Raw genomic sequence first — 16828 nt, 5'->3', positions numbered from 1 at the left:
AAAAACAGGAAATAGAAACACTGAAAAAACAGGAAATAGAAACACTGAAAAAAAAAAAGGAAAAAGCAGAATGATGTTAAAGATGAACATTGAAGTTACATCACTTTGTTCTACCCCCATTATTTCAGTTCTAATATTGTTTTGGGTTTTACACATGTCAGTATTAGATATGAAGTGCCCTATGAAGCTTGACGTTTACTTGTTCATAAAGAAATAGGTGTCTTGGAGGATCTGAACCCCCCTTATTCTGTTTTAAGTAGTACATCAGAACTTATGGCCATTTAAGGTTCAGTTCTATGGCATCTGGTATTTGGAGTTTCAAACATTGAAGCCAAATATAGATTTGCTACTTGATTGCCATCCAGAGCAGGTTGTTACTATTTTGGGTAAGGACTAGACTTTGCCAAATGTGGCCAATATACAAACTGAGACCTAACTAACAAAGGCTATTTGTTACCCGAGGGAAAAAGATGGCTTTATTTTAGTTATAATTTGAATTCAGTAGTTAATTTTAATAAAAACAAAACTTGCCAAGAAGAATTTACTTAAGGAAACCTGAATTTTAAATATATACAAATTCTGCCTAGTTAAAAAATTACATTCTTATATTTTTATTTAGATTACATGTTATAAAGAGCCTGCCATATTGCTGAACACAATGTGAAAATGTTTTCATTGTTCGAATTCTATTCTTTTAACTAATAATAATCTAAGAGTCTTAGAAGACTGAAGTATTTGTTGTTGTTGTTTTGTTTTCTTTTTTCCAGGTCTGGTGCTTGAACTCAGGGCCTGCGCACTGTCCTTGGGCTTTCTTAAGGCTAGAGCTCTACCACTTGAGCCACAGCACCACTTTCGGCTTTTTCTATGTATGTGGTACAGAGGAATCAAACCTGGGTCTTCGTACATGCTAGGCAAGCACTCTTCCACTAGGCCAATCTCCTGGCCCAGGACTGAAGTTTTATGATTAGTTTCAGAGAGGAAAAACTGTTTTGATATTTACTGATGACTTTTGTATGGTGAGATATATATGGTTTCACTTAGTCTCTTTTCTAAAAAAAAAAATCATTTGGTATAGAACTGGAAAAAAAAATCATCTTTTAAAACTCCAACTTGATGGTCTGGGAAGGTGGCTTAGGAGTAGAGTGCTTGCCTAGCATTCATGAAGTTCGAATCCAAATTTGAAAAGACTGAACATCTGGTATTAAATTCAGAGACTATTCATTCAGATAAAATGATTACGAACCTTGACATCAAGATTCAGAAATGTTGCTCAAGAGGTAGAGTGCAAAGCTCAGGGATAGTGCCCAGGCCCTGACTTCAAGCCCCAGGACTGACAAAAAAAAAAAAAAAGAAATCCAAGTTTGAAAAGACTGATCATCTGGTATTAAATTCAGAGACTATATTTATTCACTTAAAATGATTAAGAACCTTGACATCAAGATTCAGAAATGTCTGAATTACTGGGCTGGGCTCAGGTCCCCTTAATCCTAGATACTCAGGAGGCTGAGATCTGAGGAATGTGGTTCAAAGCTAGCCCAGGCACAAAAGTCCGTAAGACTCTTATCTCCAAGTAACCCACCAGAAAATCAGAAGTGGCTCTGTGGCTCAAGGGGTAGTGCACTAGCCTTGAGCAGATGTGTTTATTGAATGTCTTTATTATGTGAAGAGCGGTTGTACATTCTGGGTGTTGGGAAGTGACAGGAATGACAAGGCACCTGCCCTCAAGGAACAGAGAGTAGACAAATGATTAGTGCTATCAAGGAAATAAATAGGGTTACATGATGTTGGAAGAGGAAGGATCATTTGGATGGAAGCAACTGAAATAAGGAGGCAGTATTTAAAATGAGTTTTGAATTAAAAGACAGCCAATCACATAATGTTGGGGAGAACAAGCATCTGAAACAAAATGAATACCAAAACAAAGGCCTTGAAGCAGAATACATGGAGAAAAATGAAGAGACAAAACAGAAAAGCAGGGCTGCATCACACAAAGCTTCTGGTAAAAAGTATTTTTTGAAAGTTTTTTTTTAATTGTAGGAAGCAATTAAAGAGCTTTTAAGCAAGTGAGTAACATGAATTCTAGGATTTTTTTAGACTTTTTAAAATTAATTTACATCAGCTTTAAATTATGTTTTAAATGGCCATTTTGTGGACAGAAGATAAAATTAGAAGCAGAGAAATGACTGAACAAAACTTCTGCAGTAGTACAAGTATGAACTGAAAATGGGCTGGCTACCAGTGGCTCACTTCTGTAATTCTAGCTGCCCCAGAAGATGAGATCTTGAAGATCAGAGTTCAAAGCCAGCCAACTAGAAAAATCTGTAACAATCCGTCTCCAAAATAACTTGCAAAGGAGCATGGCTGGATATGTGACTAAAGTGATACAGTACTTGCCAAATAAACAAGCTGAATAATTTCAACCCTAGGAGTTCCCATGTTGGAACATACTGGTCTTATTGTTGCTATAATGTTAGAAAGTATCAAAAGAGAAATGGCAAGAATACAATTTAGCAAAACAAAAACAGTTATGGGAATTGTTCAGTCTCAGCTTTTAAGTTAACCTATTTGGCAGTATGACATAGACACACATTGGCTTTGATCATCCTGCTGCTGGGATTTCCACATACCTAAGTATCAGCCTATATTTTTCTTAATCTAGAACTGTTTTTTGTTTTGGGTTTGTTTTTTTTTTTTTTGGTGGGTTGTGGGGCTTGAACCCTGGGCCTGGCTATTATCCCTGAGCTCTTCAGCTCAAGACTACTGCTTTACCCCTTAAGCCACATTGCCACTTTCGGTTTTCTAGTGGTTAATTGGAAATAAGTCTCACAGACTTTAGTGCCCGGGCTGGCTTTGAACTGTGATCCTCAGATCTCAGCCTCCTGAGTAGCTAGGATCACAGGTGTGAGCCACTGAGCCCCAGCTAGTTGCTTGTTTTTATTAGGGATAAGAAGCAGTTCTGAGCCAGGCATGGTGTCTGATGCCTGGTAGGGCAGTAGCCTTGAGCTGAAGAGCTCAGAGTTCAAGTCCCACAACTGGCAGGAAAAAAAAAAAAACTAAACAACTATTTTACTTGATGAGAAACCAGAGCAATATGATCATAAATCCTAGAATCAAACAACTAAAAGGGAAGTACTTTTCACATTGACGTAAATTTAATAGAATCAAAATAATAGAAAAGTAAGCCACAGCTTACTTTTGTTTCTATTAGCCTTTTATTTCTGCATCAAATGCTCTTGAGAGCTTTACTATGAGTGACTATATTTATTTTGAATTTTAGACATAATAGTCCACAAAATAGATTCAAAGTTGGTTTGGGGAAGTTTGTTGATTATTCATGTGTAGAAACAATTATTTCTAGAAATAATGTATATGATTTTTTTTTTGCCAGTCCTGGGGCTTGAACTCAGGGCCTGGGCATGGTCCTTAGACACTTTTTGCTCAAGGCTGGTACTCTGTCACTTGAGCCACAGTGCCACTTCTGGCTTTTTCTGTGTTTATGGTTCCTGGGAATCGAACACAGGGCTTTGTGCATGCTAAGCGAGCACCCTACCACTAGACCACACTCCCAGCCCATTCCTGTGCTTTTTCCTCGTCTCCTGTTATACTACTTGAGCCTCAGCTTCACATCCAGCTTTTTGGTATTTATTTGGAGGTAAGAGTCTCATAGACTTTCCTGCCTGGGCTGGATTTGAACTGTGATCCTCAGAGCTCACCCTTCTGAATAGCTAAGATTATAGGCATAAGCCACTGGCACTTGGCAGAATATCTACTTTTAAAACTCACCAGGAAAAAGAATGGAAAGGAAAAATGTCAAAGATACTTTTTTTGGTCATGGGGCTTGAACTTAGGGTCTTGCCACTGTTCCTGAGCTTTTTCACTCAAGGCTAGTACTTTACCACTTTGAGCCACAGCAATACTTCTGGTTTTCTGGTGGTTAATTGGAGATGAGTCTAATGGACTTTCCTGCTTGGGTTGGCTTGGAACTGTGAGCCTAAGATCTCAGCCTCCTGAGTATCTGGGATTACAGGCATGAGCCACCAGAATCCAGCTTCAGCAGTATTTGTAAATTAAATAGTAAATAAAATTGCATATTAGGCCTTGAATAGACTTTTACGATAAGGAACATTGTATAGCAAATCTTACTGTAAAGGATACTCATTTTCTGAGAATATAGCATATATATCCTCTGGTCTCTCTCTTTTTCTCCTTACCTAATCACTAATATTCTATCATAGTTTTAAAATATATAGCAGTATGTAACTTCTAAAACACTGTGGTACTAGATAGATTGTTTCAGGTAAATAGTCTTAAATCAAACGTATTTTTCCTTTAATTCAGGATTTTTATTCATTCATTCATTCATTCATTCATTTTTGCCAGTCTTAGGGCTTGAATTCCAGGTCTGGGCACTGTCCCTGAGCTTCTTTTGCTCAAGGCTCGCATTCTACCTGTTGAACCACAGCATCACTTCCAACTTTTCCTGTTTATGTGGTATTGAGGAATCGAACCCAGGGCTTCATGCAGTGTACTAGTAAGCCACATTGTCAGCCCAAGTCAGCATTTCAAAGTCATGGTTTTAAGTCCCAGGTCTATCTAGAAACAATTAATTACAAAATAACCATCTGTGCCAGGTACTAGTGGCTCACACCTATAATCCTAGTTACTTAGGAGGCTGAGATCTGAGGATCACAATTCAAAGCCAGCCCAAGCAGAAACATCCATAAGACTCTTATCTCCAATAAGTATTAGAAAACTGGAAGTGGTACTGTGGCTCAAAGTGACAAAGCACTAACCTTGAACAAAAAAAACTCAAGAATAGTGCCCAGACCCTGAGTTCAAGCCCCACAACTGACATAAAAAAGAAACAACAATAACAAAGAAAATAAACGCTTTATAAAAATTAAGAACTTGGGAAATCTCTGCAATTTAGGTTATGTGAACATATTTAAATAGCTGCAATTTCTCAATCTGCTTACATGAAGCTCCACAAGAACAAATACTCTCTAAGTTAATTGCTTCACGATGTTTTAGAAATGGAGAGACAAGCAGAAAGGAAATGTAGAATTGAGGTTTTTCATAATTTACATATGAGCATGTATACACCTTGATTAAAGATGTTTCTGTTTGATTGTTTATTGAGACAGGGTCTAGCTTACTAGTCCTGCCTCAGCCTCCCAAGAATTGGGATGACAGGTGTGTACCACCAAACATTGCCCTAAAGATTCCACTTCCTTGCTTGTCTTGGACTCTACCACTTTAGCTACATCACTAGTCCAGGGTTTTTTGGCTTTGGTTTTGGGTTTTGGGGGTTTTTTTGTTTGTTTTTTTTGTCTTGTTGTTGTTACTGTTGTTGTTTTGTTTTTTGCTAATTAATTAGAGATGGAATCTTGTGAACTTTTCTGCCCAGGTTGGCTTTGAATCTTGATTCTCCAGGTCTGAATAGCTAAGATTATAGGCATGAACCATCAGTAGGTACTGAACTTGGATGTTTCTTCATATAGTTTGAATTGTTTCCATTGAGTGTTTAACACTATTTGCCACTAAGATTTTTGCCAGGCACTGGTGGCTCATGCCTTTTATTTATTTATTTATTTTTTGCCAGTCCTGGGCTTGAGCTCAAGGCCTGAGCACTGTCCTTGGACTTTCTCAAGGCTAGAGCTTGAGCCTCAGCACCACTTCCAGCTTTTTTCTATGTATGTGGTACCAAGGAATCAAACCTAGGTCTTCATGCATGCTAGGCAAGCACTTTAACCACTAGGCCAAACTCCCAGCCCCTGGCTCATGCCTTTTAATCCTAAGCAGTTGAGAGGCTGATATCTGAGGATTGTAGTTCAAAGTCAACCCAGACAAGAAAATCCATGAGAATTCTCCCTCCCCCCCCCCTGCTCAGTCCTGGGGCTTGAACTCAGGGCCTAAGCAGGGGCTTTTTCCAAGATGAGAGAGCTACCACTTGAGCCACAGCACCACTTATGGCTTTTTCTATATATGTATGTCATACCCAGGATGCCAACACTGGTCTTCATGTATGCTAGGCAAGCACTCTTAGCACTAGGCCAAACTCCTGGCCCCAAATAACTTTACTACAGAGAGTTTGGGGTTTGTTTTTGTTGTTATTATTGTTGTTCAAGCCCCATGGGGCTTGAACTCTGGGCCTGGGCCCTGTCCCTGAGCTCTTCAGCTAAAGGCTAGCGCTCTACCATTTGAGCCACAGTGCTACTTCCCCATGAGACTCTTCAGTAAATCACATAAAAAGCCAGAAGTGGCACAGTGGCTCAAGTAGTAGAACACTAGCCTTAAGCACAAAGAAGCCCAAGGGCAACAGCCAGGCCCAGAGTTCAAGCTCCATGACTGGCAAAAAAAAAAGTGATTTTATCTTCTTTTAATGGCATAAGAAAAGAAAAGCAGCTGGTGCCGATGGCTCACACCTGTAATCCTAGCTAGTCATGAGGCTGAGATATGAGAATAAAGGTTGAAAGCCAGCCCGGTACACAAAAGGACCTGAGACCTTTTTTTTTTTTTTTTTTTTTTTTTGCAGTCCTGGGCTTGAGCTCAGGACCTGAGCACTGTCCTTGGACTTTTCTCAAGGCTAGAGTTCTACCACTTGAGCCTCAGCACCACTTCTGGCTTTTTTTTAGGTATATGGGACCGAGGAATTTAACCTGGGTCTTCATGTATGTGAGGCAAGCACTTTACCACTAGGCCAAAGTCCCAGCCCCGACCTGAGACTTTTATCTCCAGTTAACCTATAGAAAATGGGAAGTGGGGCTTGGCTCAAGGGTAGGGCTATAGCCTTAAGCTGCAGAGCTCAGGAACAGTGCCTAGGCCAAGTTCAAGCTCCATGACCCACAAAAAAAAAAAAAAAAGATAGAAAAGAAAGTCAAATTCTAACAACTTTGAAATCTGTGATTGCATTGGTGTCTTCAGAAGGAACCAATAAGAAGACAACTCTTTCATTATGGAGCCATTTTGATAAAGGTTAAAGCACAGTAAAGTAACACTGTGCTACCCAAAGCTAGTGGCTGAGCTGATGTATAGATATGTCCAGTGTCAAAACTACACCCACATTTGTTACTTAGATTTTGGTTTTCATGGTTTCTTTTTCTTGGTTTATCAATGGATCCTGAAACAAAGAAGAGGTGGAAATTCTAGGAGCACTATTTATTTTTTATTTTGTTTTATTTTGGTCAGCTCAAAGCTAGCGCTCATCCACCTGAGCCACAGCGCCACTTCCGGTTTTCTGGTAGTTAATTAGAGATAAGAGTCCCTTTGGGCCGGGAGTGTAGCCTAGTGGTAGAGTGCTTGCCTAGCGTGCACAATGACCGGGGCTCGATTCCTTGGTAACACATACATAGAAAAAAGCCGGAAGTGGTGCTGTGGTTCAAGTGGTAGAGCTCTAGCCTTGAGAAAACCCAAGGACAGTGCTCAGGCCCTGAGCTCAAGCCAGGACTGGCAAAAAAAAAAAAAAGGAGTCTCAAGGACTTTAGTGAACAGACTGGCTTTGAACCTCGAACTTCAGATCTCAGCCTCTTCAGTAGCTAGGATTACAGGCATGAGCATCTGAGGCCCAGCTAACACTATTAATTTTTATGTATCCCATTCTTTTTTACTTGTAGAACACTTCTATTTATGTGTAAATTTTTTGAGGGGGTGGGTCATGAGGAACTCCACCTGAATGCTGTCCTTGAGCTCTTCAACTCAAGACTACCCTCCTACCCTTGAGCCAAGTCCCACTTCCCATTTTCTAGAGGTTAATTGTAGAAAGGAGTCTCAGATACTTTTGTGCCTGGGCTGGCTCTGAACCTTGATCCTGAGATCTTAGCCCCCTAAGTAGCTAGGATTGCAGGCGAGAGCCACTGAGCCCGAGCCCGAGCTAGGCTTTACGTATAATTTTAAAGGTAATATACAGAGGATTTAGAGTTATATAAGTCCAATAATGAGTGTATTTCTTTTTGGACTACGTCACCCCTTCCCTGCTCTCTCCCAGTGTTTTCTCTCCCATCGCCACACACAATCCCTTTTCTTTTCTTTTTTTTTCCTTTTATTTTTTTATTTTTTTGCCAGTCCTGGGGCTTGAACTCAGGGCCTGGGCACTGTCCCTACACTTCTTTTGCTTGGAATATTCAATCTTTCTTGTTCCTATATTGTGAGGAGATCTGACTATACTATTTTTTTAATGCTTAAAGACCACTAGACCTAAGCCATTGTAACAACACTATATGAAGTCTTTGACACAGGACTATACATGAAAGGGTATATGTAGTACATGTAGAGATGCCTGTTATATTGACCTTTATTACAGTGTAGCACTCTGAAGCTCTTGAATATAAAAGAATAATTTCTACATTTGGTTCCAGCAAACACTATTATGCTATTCTGAAATCCACAGCACAGAAATTATATGACATCCGCTTATAAACAGAAAGCAAATCACTCAGCATTTCTTGCTGTTTCCTGCCAATTTCAGATAATTAAAACTTTTTTTAAACCTTTTATTCTGTTCTGCTTTAATTCTGCTTTTTGCATCAAAAAAAGGAACGGGTTAGAAATTGAAACTTTGTAAAAAAAAAAAGAAATTGAACAAATCTTGATACATTTTTGTTCTTATCTTGTGATCTTCTGTCTCTCTCTTCATCATCACAGACCTCAGGATATCATTGTATTTGTGATTGGAGGAGCCACCTATGAAGAGGCACTAACGGTTTATAACCTGAACCGGATGACACCTGGAGTGAGGATTGTCCTGGGAGGAACAACTGTGCACAACACGAAAAGGTAACAGGTAACATTTGCCCCTTTTTCAGAGAGAAAAGCTTAACTCCTTTGCATTCTGGAAACATTGATCTATGATAACTGAACTGCTGTAATCAAACTGCTCTGGTGTTTGTAGCAGAAATCCATTAATTTCAGAAGTCACTTTATTATACTAAAGATATGTATAATAAGAACCATCCTGTACTGTTAATAATTTCTATTTCCTATGTTCAAAGGAGGAGAAATTTAATAGTCACAGACTGGCATTTTAAGAATTCCTGAACAGGCAGGGCACTGGCAGATAATGCCCAAAATCCTAGCTACTCAGGAGTCTGAGGTCCGAGAATCATAGTTCAAAGCCATCTCAGGCAGGAAAGGCCTTGAGGTGCTTATCTTTAACCATCTAAAAATAGGAAGTGAAGCTGTGGCTCAAAGTGGTAGAAAAAACTCAAGCACAGCACCCAGGACCTGAGTTTAAACCCCACAACTGACAAAAATAAAAATAAAAGAATTATTAGGCAATTTTATTGTATCCTGTATCTTTATGTTTTGTTGATTAACTACATTTATTTAACAAGTCCTTAAAAGGAGAATACAAATGATTAACTAAAGATTCTATCTTGCAAGCCAGACGCTGGTGGCTCATGCCTGTAATCCTAGCTACTCGGGAGGGTTGAGATCTGAGGATCATGGTTCAAAGCCAGCCAGGGCACAAAAGTCTTAAAACTCCATGAAACTCTCATCTCCAGTTAATCACTAGAAAATCAGAAGTGTGGCTGTGGCTCAACTGGTAAAGTGCTAGACTTGAGCTGAAGAGCTCAGGGACAGCTCCCAGGACCAGACTTCAAGCTCCACGACTGACCAAAAAAAAATGGAATGGTGGCTCACACCTGTAATTCCAGCCACTTGGAAGGTGGAGATTGGGAAGATTGTGATTGGGCCAGTTCCAGCAAAACATTATTGAAAGCCCCCATCTCAACAAAATAGGCTATACATACTAGTATGTATCTATGGCCCCAAACACATAAAAGATGGCAGGTAGGTAAATTGTGCTCCAGACTAACTCCGGACAAAAAAAAAAAGTAAGAATACACACACACACACACACACACACACAAACACACACACACACACACACACACACACACACACACACACACAGATAGTGGGGGGAGGGAGAGTCTTGGGGGCTTGAACTGAGCCTGGGAACTATCTTTTTTTTTTTTTTTTTGTGGGTCAAGGGGTTTGAACTGAGGGCCTGGGTACTGTCTCTGAGTTTCAGCTCAAGGCTACCACTCTACCCCTGGGCCTGAATGTTGTCCCTGAGATCCTGGGGCTTGAACTCTGGGCCTGGGCATTGACTATGAGCTCTTCAGCTCTGGACTACAGACCTAACTCCTAAGCCACAGCCCCACTTCCCTTTTTCTAGTATTAATTGGAGATAAGAGTCTCTCATTCTTTAGTGCCTGAGCTGGCTGTGAACCATGATCCTCAGATCTCAGCCTCCTGAGTAGGTAGGATTACAGGCGTGAGCCACCACGCCTGGATTCCATGAGCTTTTTTTTTTTCTTCCACTTCAGCCACAGCTCCACTTCCACCTTTTTGGTGGTTAATTGCCCAAGCTGGCTTTGAACCTCAGATCTCAGCCTCCTGAGTAGCTAGGCTTAAACCACCAGCCTCCAGTTTAAATTTTTTTCTTGCCTTTTTCAACTTTGCCTGATGTTTTTGTTTTATATCCTCTTTTCTTATCTTAAGTCCTTCATTTTTTTTCAAGTCCTAAAATTTTAAAGAAAAAAAAATCTAAAATCTATACTCTTAAGTATTTGGAAATCTGAATCTGCTGTTGTATCTGATAACCTAAGCTCATGATAAATTATTTCCATTTAATTGAATTCTGTGAACTGCAAATTATCTTAAACAGGGTTTTAGTCTATGGCTACATAAGGGTCTAAATTGAAAATATATCTCTCCTGTGTGAATCCTTTTTTTTTGGGTTGTCTGAGGCTTGAACTCTAGGCCAGGGCATGTCCCTGAGCTCTTCAGCTCAAGGCTACCACCTACCCCTGGAGCCACAGGGCCACTTCTCCTTTTCTAGTGGTAAATTGGTGATAAGAGTCTCATGGTCTTTAGGGCCTCTTCAAGGCCCGGCTGGCTGGCTGGCGGGCTGGTGGGCTGGCAGGCTGGCAGGCTGGCAGGCTGGCTTTGAACTGATCCTCAGATCTCAGCCTCCTGAGTAGCTAAGATTACAGGCATGAGCCACAGCTCTCTGCATTTTTTTTTTTTTTTTGCCAGTCTTGGGGCTTGAACTTTTGGTCTGGGAACTGTCCTTGGACATATTTTGCTTAAGGCTAGCGCTCTGCCACTTAAGCCATGGCGCCACTTCTGGCTTTTTCTGTGTATGTGATAACAAGGACTTGAATCCAGGGCTTCATGCATGCTAGGTAAGCATTTTACCACTAGGCTACACACTTGGCTTTTATTTATTTGTTTGTGTATTTACTTTGTAGTTGTAAGACATGAACTCTGGGCCTGGGCATTGTCCCTGAGCTCTTCAGCTCAAGGCTACCTTCCTGCCACTTTTCCACAGGACTTCTTCTGGTTTTCTGGAGATAAGAATCTTGTGGACTTTAGTGCCTAGGCTGGCTTTGAACCATGATCCTCAGATCTCAGCCTCCTGAGTAGCTAGGGTTACAGGTGTGAGCTACTGTACCAGGCTTAGAATCTTTTTTTTTTTTTTTTGCCAGTCCTGGGGCTCGTACTCAGGGCTTGAGCACTGTCCTTGGGCTTTCTTAAGGTTGGTGCTCTGTCACTTGAGCCCAGCACCACTTCCTGCTTTTTTTTATATATGTAGTAGTGAGAAATTGAACCTGGGTCTTCATGCATGCTAGGCAAGCAATTACCACTAGGCCAATCTAGGCCTAGAATCATTTTTTAATGTTTAGTTAAGTTCTCAACACTATGCAAAATGCAAAACTTATTTTTATTTTCTCTTCTTATTGAGACCTACACCTTGTTTACTGACACACTGTGTAAACAATGTTTAATAACATTGGCACCCCACCTATCACATTGTCGTAACACTGGTTTATACTTACCATCTAAAGTTCTGATTCACTTTAGGTAATGGCCCTTTCATTGAAGGGTATTTGTCACTTTTAATCCTGCATTTCTATGGGGGTTTTTGTAAGAGAATTTTCATCTTATATAATGTGTTTTAAGTCCAGAAATAGAAATGTCAAGTGTGTTTATGATCTTGAGAGATCATAAATGGTAGTGACACTATAGGAACTTTAATTTAAAAACTATTAGATGGTGATATTTGGAAGGGTAGCCTTGTATCTGAAATGACAAAACAACGATTTTTATACCTAATTCAGGGATCAGTGGGGTGAACTTAAATATATTTGAGTATGGAAGTGACAAAATACATCATGACCATTTTATTTAAATTTCTCTCTCTCCTATTGTTGCTAATAGTAACAATCATGCCATTTAATACTTTTGGGGCATATAATATGTGCTAATCACTGTACTAAGTAATTTACATATAGTTACTTAATCCTGGCATGTACTCTTGTCTCTACTCTATATTTGGAAACAGAGCAGAAAGATGAATTAACAAGTAATCATATGAGAGCAGGATTGGAAGCCAGAACTCACAATACAATTCTTTCATTAGTATTACTAGAGTTAAACATGATGGTAGATGCTTGTAATCTCAGCACTTGGGAAATTCAAGACCAATCTGGGATACATAGTAAATTCCAGACCAACTTTGGATACATGTAAGCCCTTGCCACCAAAAAAAAAAAAAAAAAAGTATTATTTGAATGCTTGATACTGTATTGTTGTCTAAATGATATTGAATAATTTAGGTTTAAAGGTTTTATTATTGCTTTTTGGTAGCAATATAGGATTTTATCCTCTTGATCCAAATGAGTGTCTCAAGTATATTTAGATAGATAATCATATGTTTTAAAATAGACTCTAATAGCAAGTAGGATTCATTGACCTTTAAACAATCCTTTATCTTCTGAGAGTTAATGTTGTAGCTCCCACAGCCAGAATCTAAGATGCTAATCTTCCCTTTAAATAGGAATATCAGAGCTGGTGGCTCAGGCCTGTAATCTTTAGCTATTCAGGAGGTTGAGATCTGAGGATCAAGGTTCAAAGCCAGACCAGGCACAAAAGGACCTGAGATTCTTATCTCCAATTAACCTCTAGAAAATGGGAAGTGGGGCGTGGCTCAAGGGTAGGGTGGTAGCCTTGAACTGAAGAGCTCAGGGACAACACCCAGGCCCAGTTCAAGCCCCATGACCCACCAAAAAAAAAAAAAATGGAATATCAGAAATCTAAAACTGGGCTGGGAGTTTGGCCTAGTGGTCGAGTGCTTGCCTAGCATGCACGAAGACCCGAGTTCTATTTCTCAGTACCACATACATAGAAAAAAAAATGCCAGAAATGGTGCTGAGGCTCCAGAGGTAGAGCTCTAGCCTTGAGAAAGTCCAAGGACAATGCTCAGGCCCTGAGTTCAAGCCAAGGACTGGCAAAAAAAAAAAAAAAAAAAAAAGAAATCTGAAACTAATCTCAATGATAAGTCCCAATCAAGGTGGCTCATCTCATGCCTGTACTCCTAGCTACTCAAGAGGCTGAGATCTGAAGATCGCAGTTCAAAGCCAGCCCAGGAACAAAAGTCTGTGAGACTCTTATCTCCAGTTAACCACCAGAAAACTGGAAGTGGCACTGTGGCTCAAGGGCAATAGCCTTGAGTTGAAGAGCCCAGGGACAGTGCCCAAGCCCAGAGTCCAAGTCCCATGTAATATAATACATTTATATTTTGAAGAATGCTTATTTTCAGAAGTACTTGACTAGCAGTACTCCTACAAGCAGTAAAACTTCATTTCTTTTGTAAATAAAGGAAAAAAGGACAAGTCATATATCTGCATTTTTCCTTAAATTGGTGTCCAAGTTACTAGGCAAATAATCACTTATGTAAAGTAAGGCAACTCTACAAAAGCTTTCTGCCAGATCATCTGACTATAGCCAGCTTTGGTATTCTGTTATCATACCTAACAAACAGCATGCTAAGCTGTTTACATTTGAGTAGGTAGCTTACAATAGAGGAGTCAATAAAGTCTTGGATGGGATTGTATACTGGCTTCTGACCAATAAAACTTTTAGAAAGAGGGAGTTTCTATGGTAACTACCGAACTGAGTAAAATATTAATGCCTGAAATATAGTAATGATCCAATATTAGATCGTTATAGTTTACTTTTATTTTTACTGTATTTTATTGTCAGGGTAATGTATAGATGGGTTACAGTTACATTCATCAGGGAGTGGGTACATTACTTCTCAAATATTGATACCCCTTCTCGTGTTTCTGTCCCCCTATCCCTCCCCCCACCCATAGTTTACTTTTTATAGATCTATAACCTGTAGCCAATAAGTAGTGAGATTTATCATTAAGCAAATGCTACTTAAATCTCAGCGACCAGGTATTATAAAGGCTTAAATATTTAAAAGCAATACAATTTTCAGCTTTTAGTGGAAGGCTCAATTTTCATGATGGATGCAGAATACGTTGACTATTACTAACCTATTAAGTAAAGTTACTATTAGTTTGTTTATGAGACATCACCTCATTGTATTGCTCAGGCTGACCCAAACTCTCAAGTTCAAGCAATGCTCCTGCCTCATAGGCCTTAGCTGACTTACCAGTGTGTATCACATCAATATGCCTGGGTATACACTGTTTTATCTCTCTTTGTTTGCTTTTGCAGTTATAGGATTGAACATAGGGCCTTGCACATGCTAGGCAAGTACCTAGCATAACTGAGGGCTCTGCGCACACCCCTACATAACTCTTTTCTGCTTTATTAATTTATTTTATTATTATTATAGAGGTGATATAAGTCAGGTAATGAGTACATTTCCTTTCAAACAATGTCTTTCATTCCCTTCATCTTAAGTGGCTAGTTCTTACTTATTTTTGATGATATTTTCCAGTGATTTAAGTGTAGGCTGTAATGAAGTAGAGTTCTATTTGTTCAGGACTTCTGTAGTTGTAGATCTGCTAATACTAAGGCTTGAGCTCAAGACATCACACTCACACTTAAATTTTTGCTGGTTAATTGGAGATGAGTCTCAGAATTATCCTGGTCTGGCTTCCAACCTTCATCCTCAGAGCAGTTGCTGGCATATGATTTGTTCTTACAGGGCTCCTTCTGACTGTGTGTAATTGTGATTACCTTTGTTTAGATTTAAACATCATTTGAAATAGAAGGTTAGAAGGTGTGGACTTACTGCTAAGATCCCAAGGAGCTTTGCAGAATGCAATAATCTCCTAATCTCCCAGCCCAGCAATATTCTTAAATAAAGAAAAGCAGTTAGGGGCCGGGAGTTTGGCCTAGTGGTAGAGTGCTTGCCTAGCATGCACGAAGACCTGGGTTCGATTCCTTAGTACCACATACATAGAAAAAGAGCCGGAAGTGGTGCTGAGGCTCAAGTGGTAGAACTCTAGCCTTGAGAAAGTCCAAGGACAGTGCTCAGACCCTGAGCTCAAGCCCAGGACTGGCAAAAAAAAAAAAAAAAGGATGAACATATGCAAGTACCTGCCCTAAGCAGTTAGCGTAATTCCTAGAGTCCGTGCAGACTTGCAACATGCAGACTATCAGCTCCTATCTCAATAGTGCCCTTCTTACAACATTTCTTTTGCCCTCTCCATTTGTCTCATTAATCAGATTAGTTTACTGTATCCTGAATTAGAGGGAAATGTCAATTTTTAATTTCTAAGAATTATATATGAGTCATCACTAGAGTATGACAAATATTTTTACCAACGTTTATGTGGAATGGTTAAAAATCACATTGCCTTATATCTACCTAGAACATCACAAGTCAGGATATCATAAAGACACTTGAATGTCCATAGTCATTGCTGCATTATTCACAATAGCCAAATTGTGGAAATAGCCCAGATGCCTTACAATACATGAGTGGATCCAAAAAGTGTGGTACTTATATACAATGGAATTGTACACAGCCATTAGAAACAATCATATTATGTCATTTACAGAGAAGTGGATGGACCTAAAACAAATCACATTAAGTGAGGTAAGCCAAGCTCTCTCATATATGAAAGCTAGATCTAAAATGCACCAGGACATGATAAATTACACAGAACTCTAGGCATTCTCACACAGTCAGACCAAAGGAAGATATTCTCAGGAGAACAGAAAGACACAATCCTTATGTGCATCTGATCATATATATTTATCAAAATGAACTCCAGGCAATGGGAAGAAGAGATTCTTTCCTTTTCTGCTATTTGTGTTTTCTTTTCGTCCTATTTGTGCATTTATGTGTTCATTAAATGTCTTTGGGAGTGTAAGGGGAGACACAGAAATGGAAGGACTTCCTGGGTTTGATCCAGTACCAAAAAAGAAAAGATTTAAAAAAAAAAAATACAGTTTAAAAAGAAGCAGATTTCTAGCCAACCACCAGTGGCGCATGCCTGTAATCCTAGCTACTCAAGAGACTGAGATATGGTTTTGAGATTGCAGTTCAAAGCCAGCTCTGGCACAAAAGTCCATGAGACTCTAATCTTCAATTAAACACCAGAAGACTGGAAGTAGCACTGTAGCTCAGTGTGGTAGAGTGCTAGCCTTGAGCTGAAGAGCTCAGGGACAGCACCCAGGCCCAGAGTCAAGCCCCATGACTGACAAAAAAAAGCAAATTTCTAGATGCAGTTAAACTGTGGCCATTAGTTACTTACTTAAAATAAAAGGAGCCATTTCTTTGGGTTTCTGGAACACATGAATGAGCATTTGGTTTGGATTTTCAGCTGGTCTGCCTTATCACTTCACAAGTAAATCAATATTAAAGAGTTCTAGTCCTTGCAGGTAGCAATCGACACTTTAAGTTAGCTATGTGAGCTGAGAGGCCAACAACCTGATCCATATAAGATGAAATTGTTCTAGTAGAATAAATTCACTGTCTTTGCAGGATTCAGGACTGCAATGGAAGGGAAAGGTGAAAAGGATAGGTGATGTATTAGCCAACTGTGCCAAATCT

General features: G+C 39.6%; 1 protein-coding gene across 2 annotated transcripts in view; it reads left to right on the top strand.

The window, feature by feature from the left end:
• The window catches only part of Vps45 (vacuolar protein sorting 45 homolog), a 54847-nt gene that overhangs the window by 24436 nt on the left and 13583 nt on the right, over nucleotides 1-16828 (top strand). For both annotated transcript variants that reach the window (XM_090341109.1, XM_090341110.1), the window contains exon 14: nucleotides 8641-8772. In XM_090341109.1, the coding sequence (XP_090197235.1) occupies nucleotides 8641-8772 (132 nt within the window). The remainder of the gene's footprint in view (nucleotides 1-8640; nucleotides 8773-16828) is intronic.

Source organism: Megascapheus bottae, chromosome 10, assembly GCF_031878675.1.
Source record: "Megascapheus bottae isolate mThoBot1 chromosome 10, mThoBot2.hap1, whole genome shotgun sequence".
NCBI lineage: Eukaryota > Metazoa > Chordata > Mammalia > Rodentia > Geomyidae > Megascapheus > Megascapheus bottae.
Note: the sequence above shows the minus strand (reverse complement) of the source record. Positions and strands in the feature narration are given on the sequence as shown.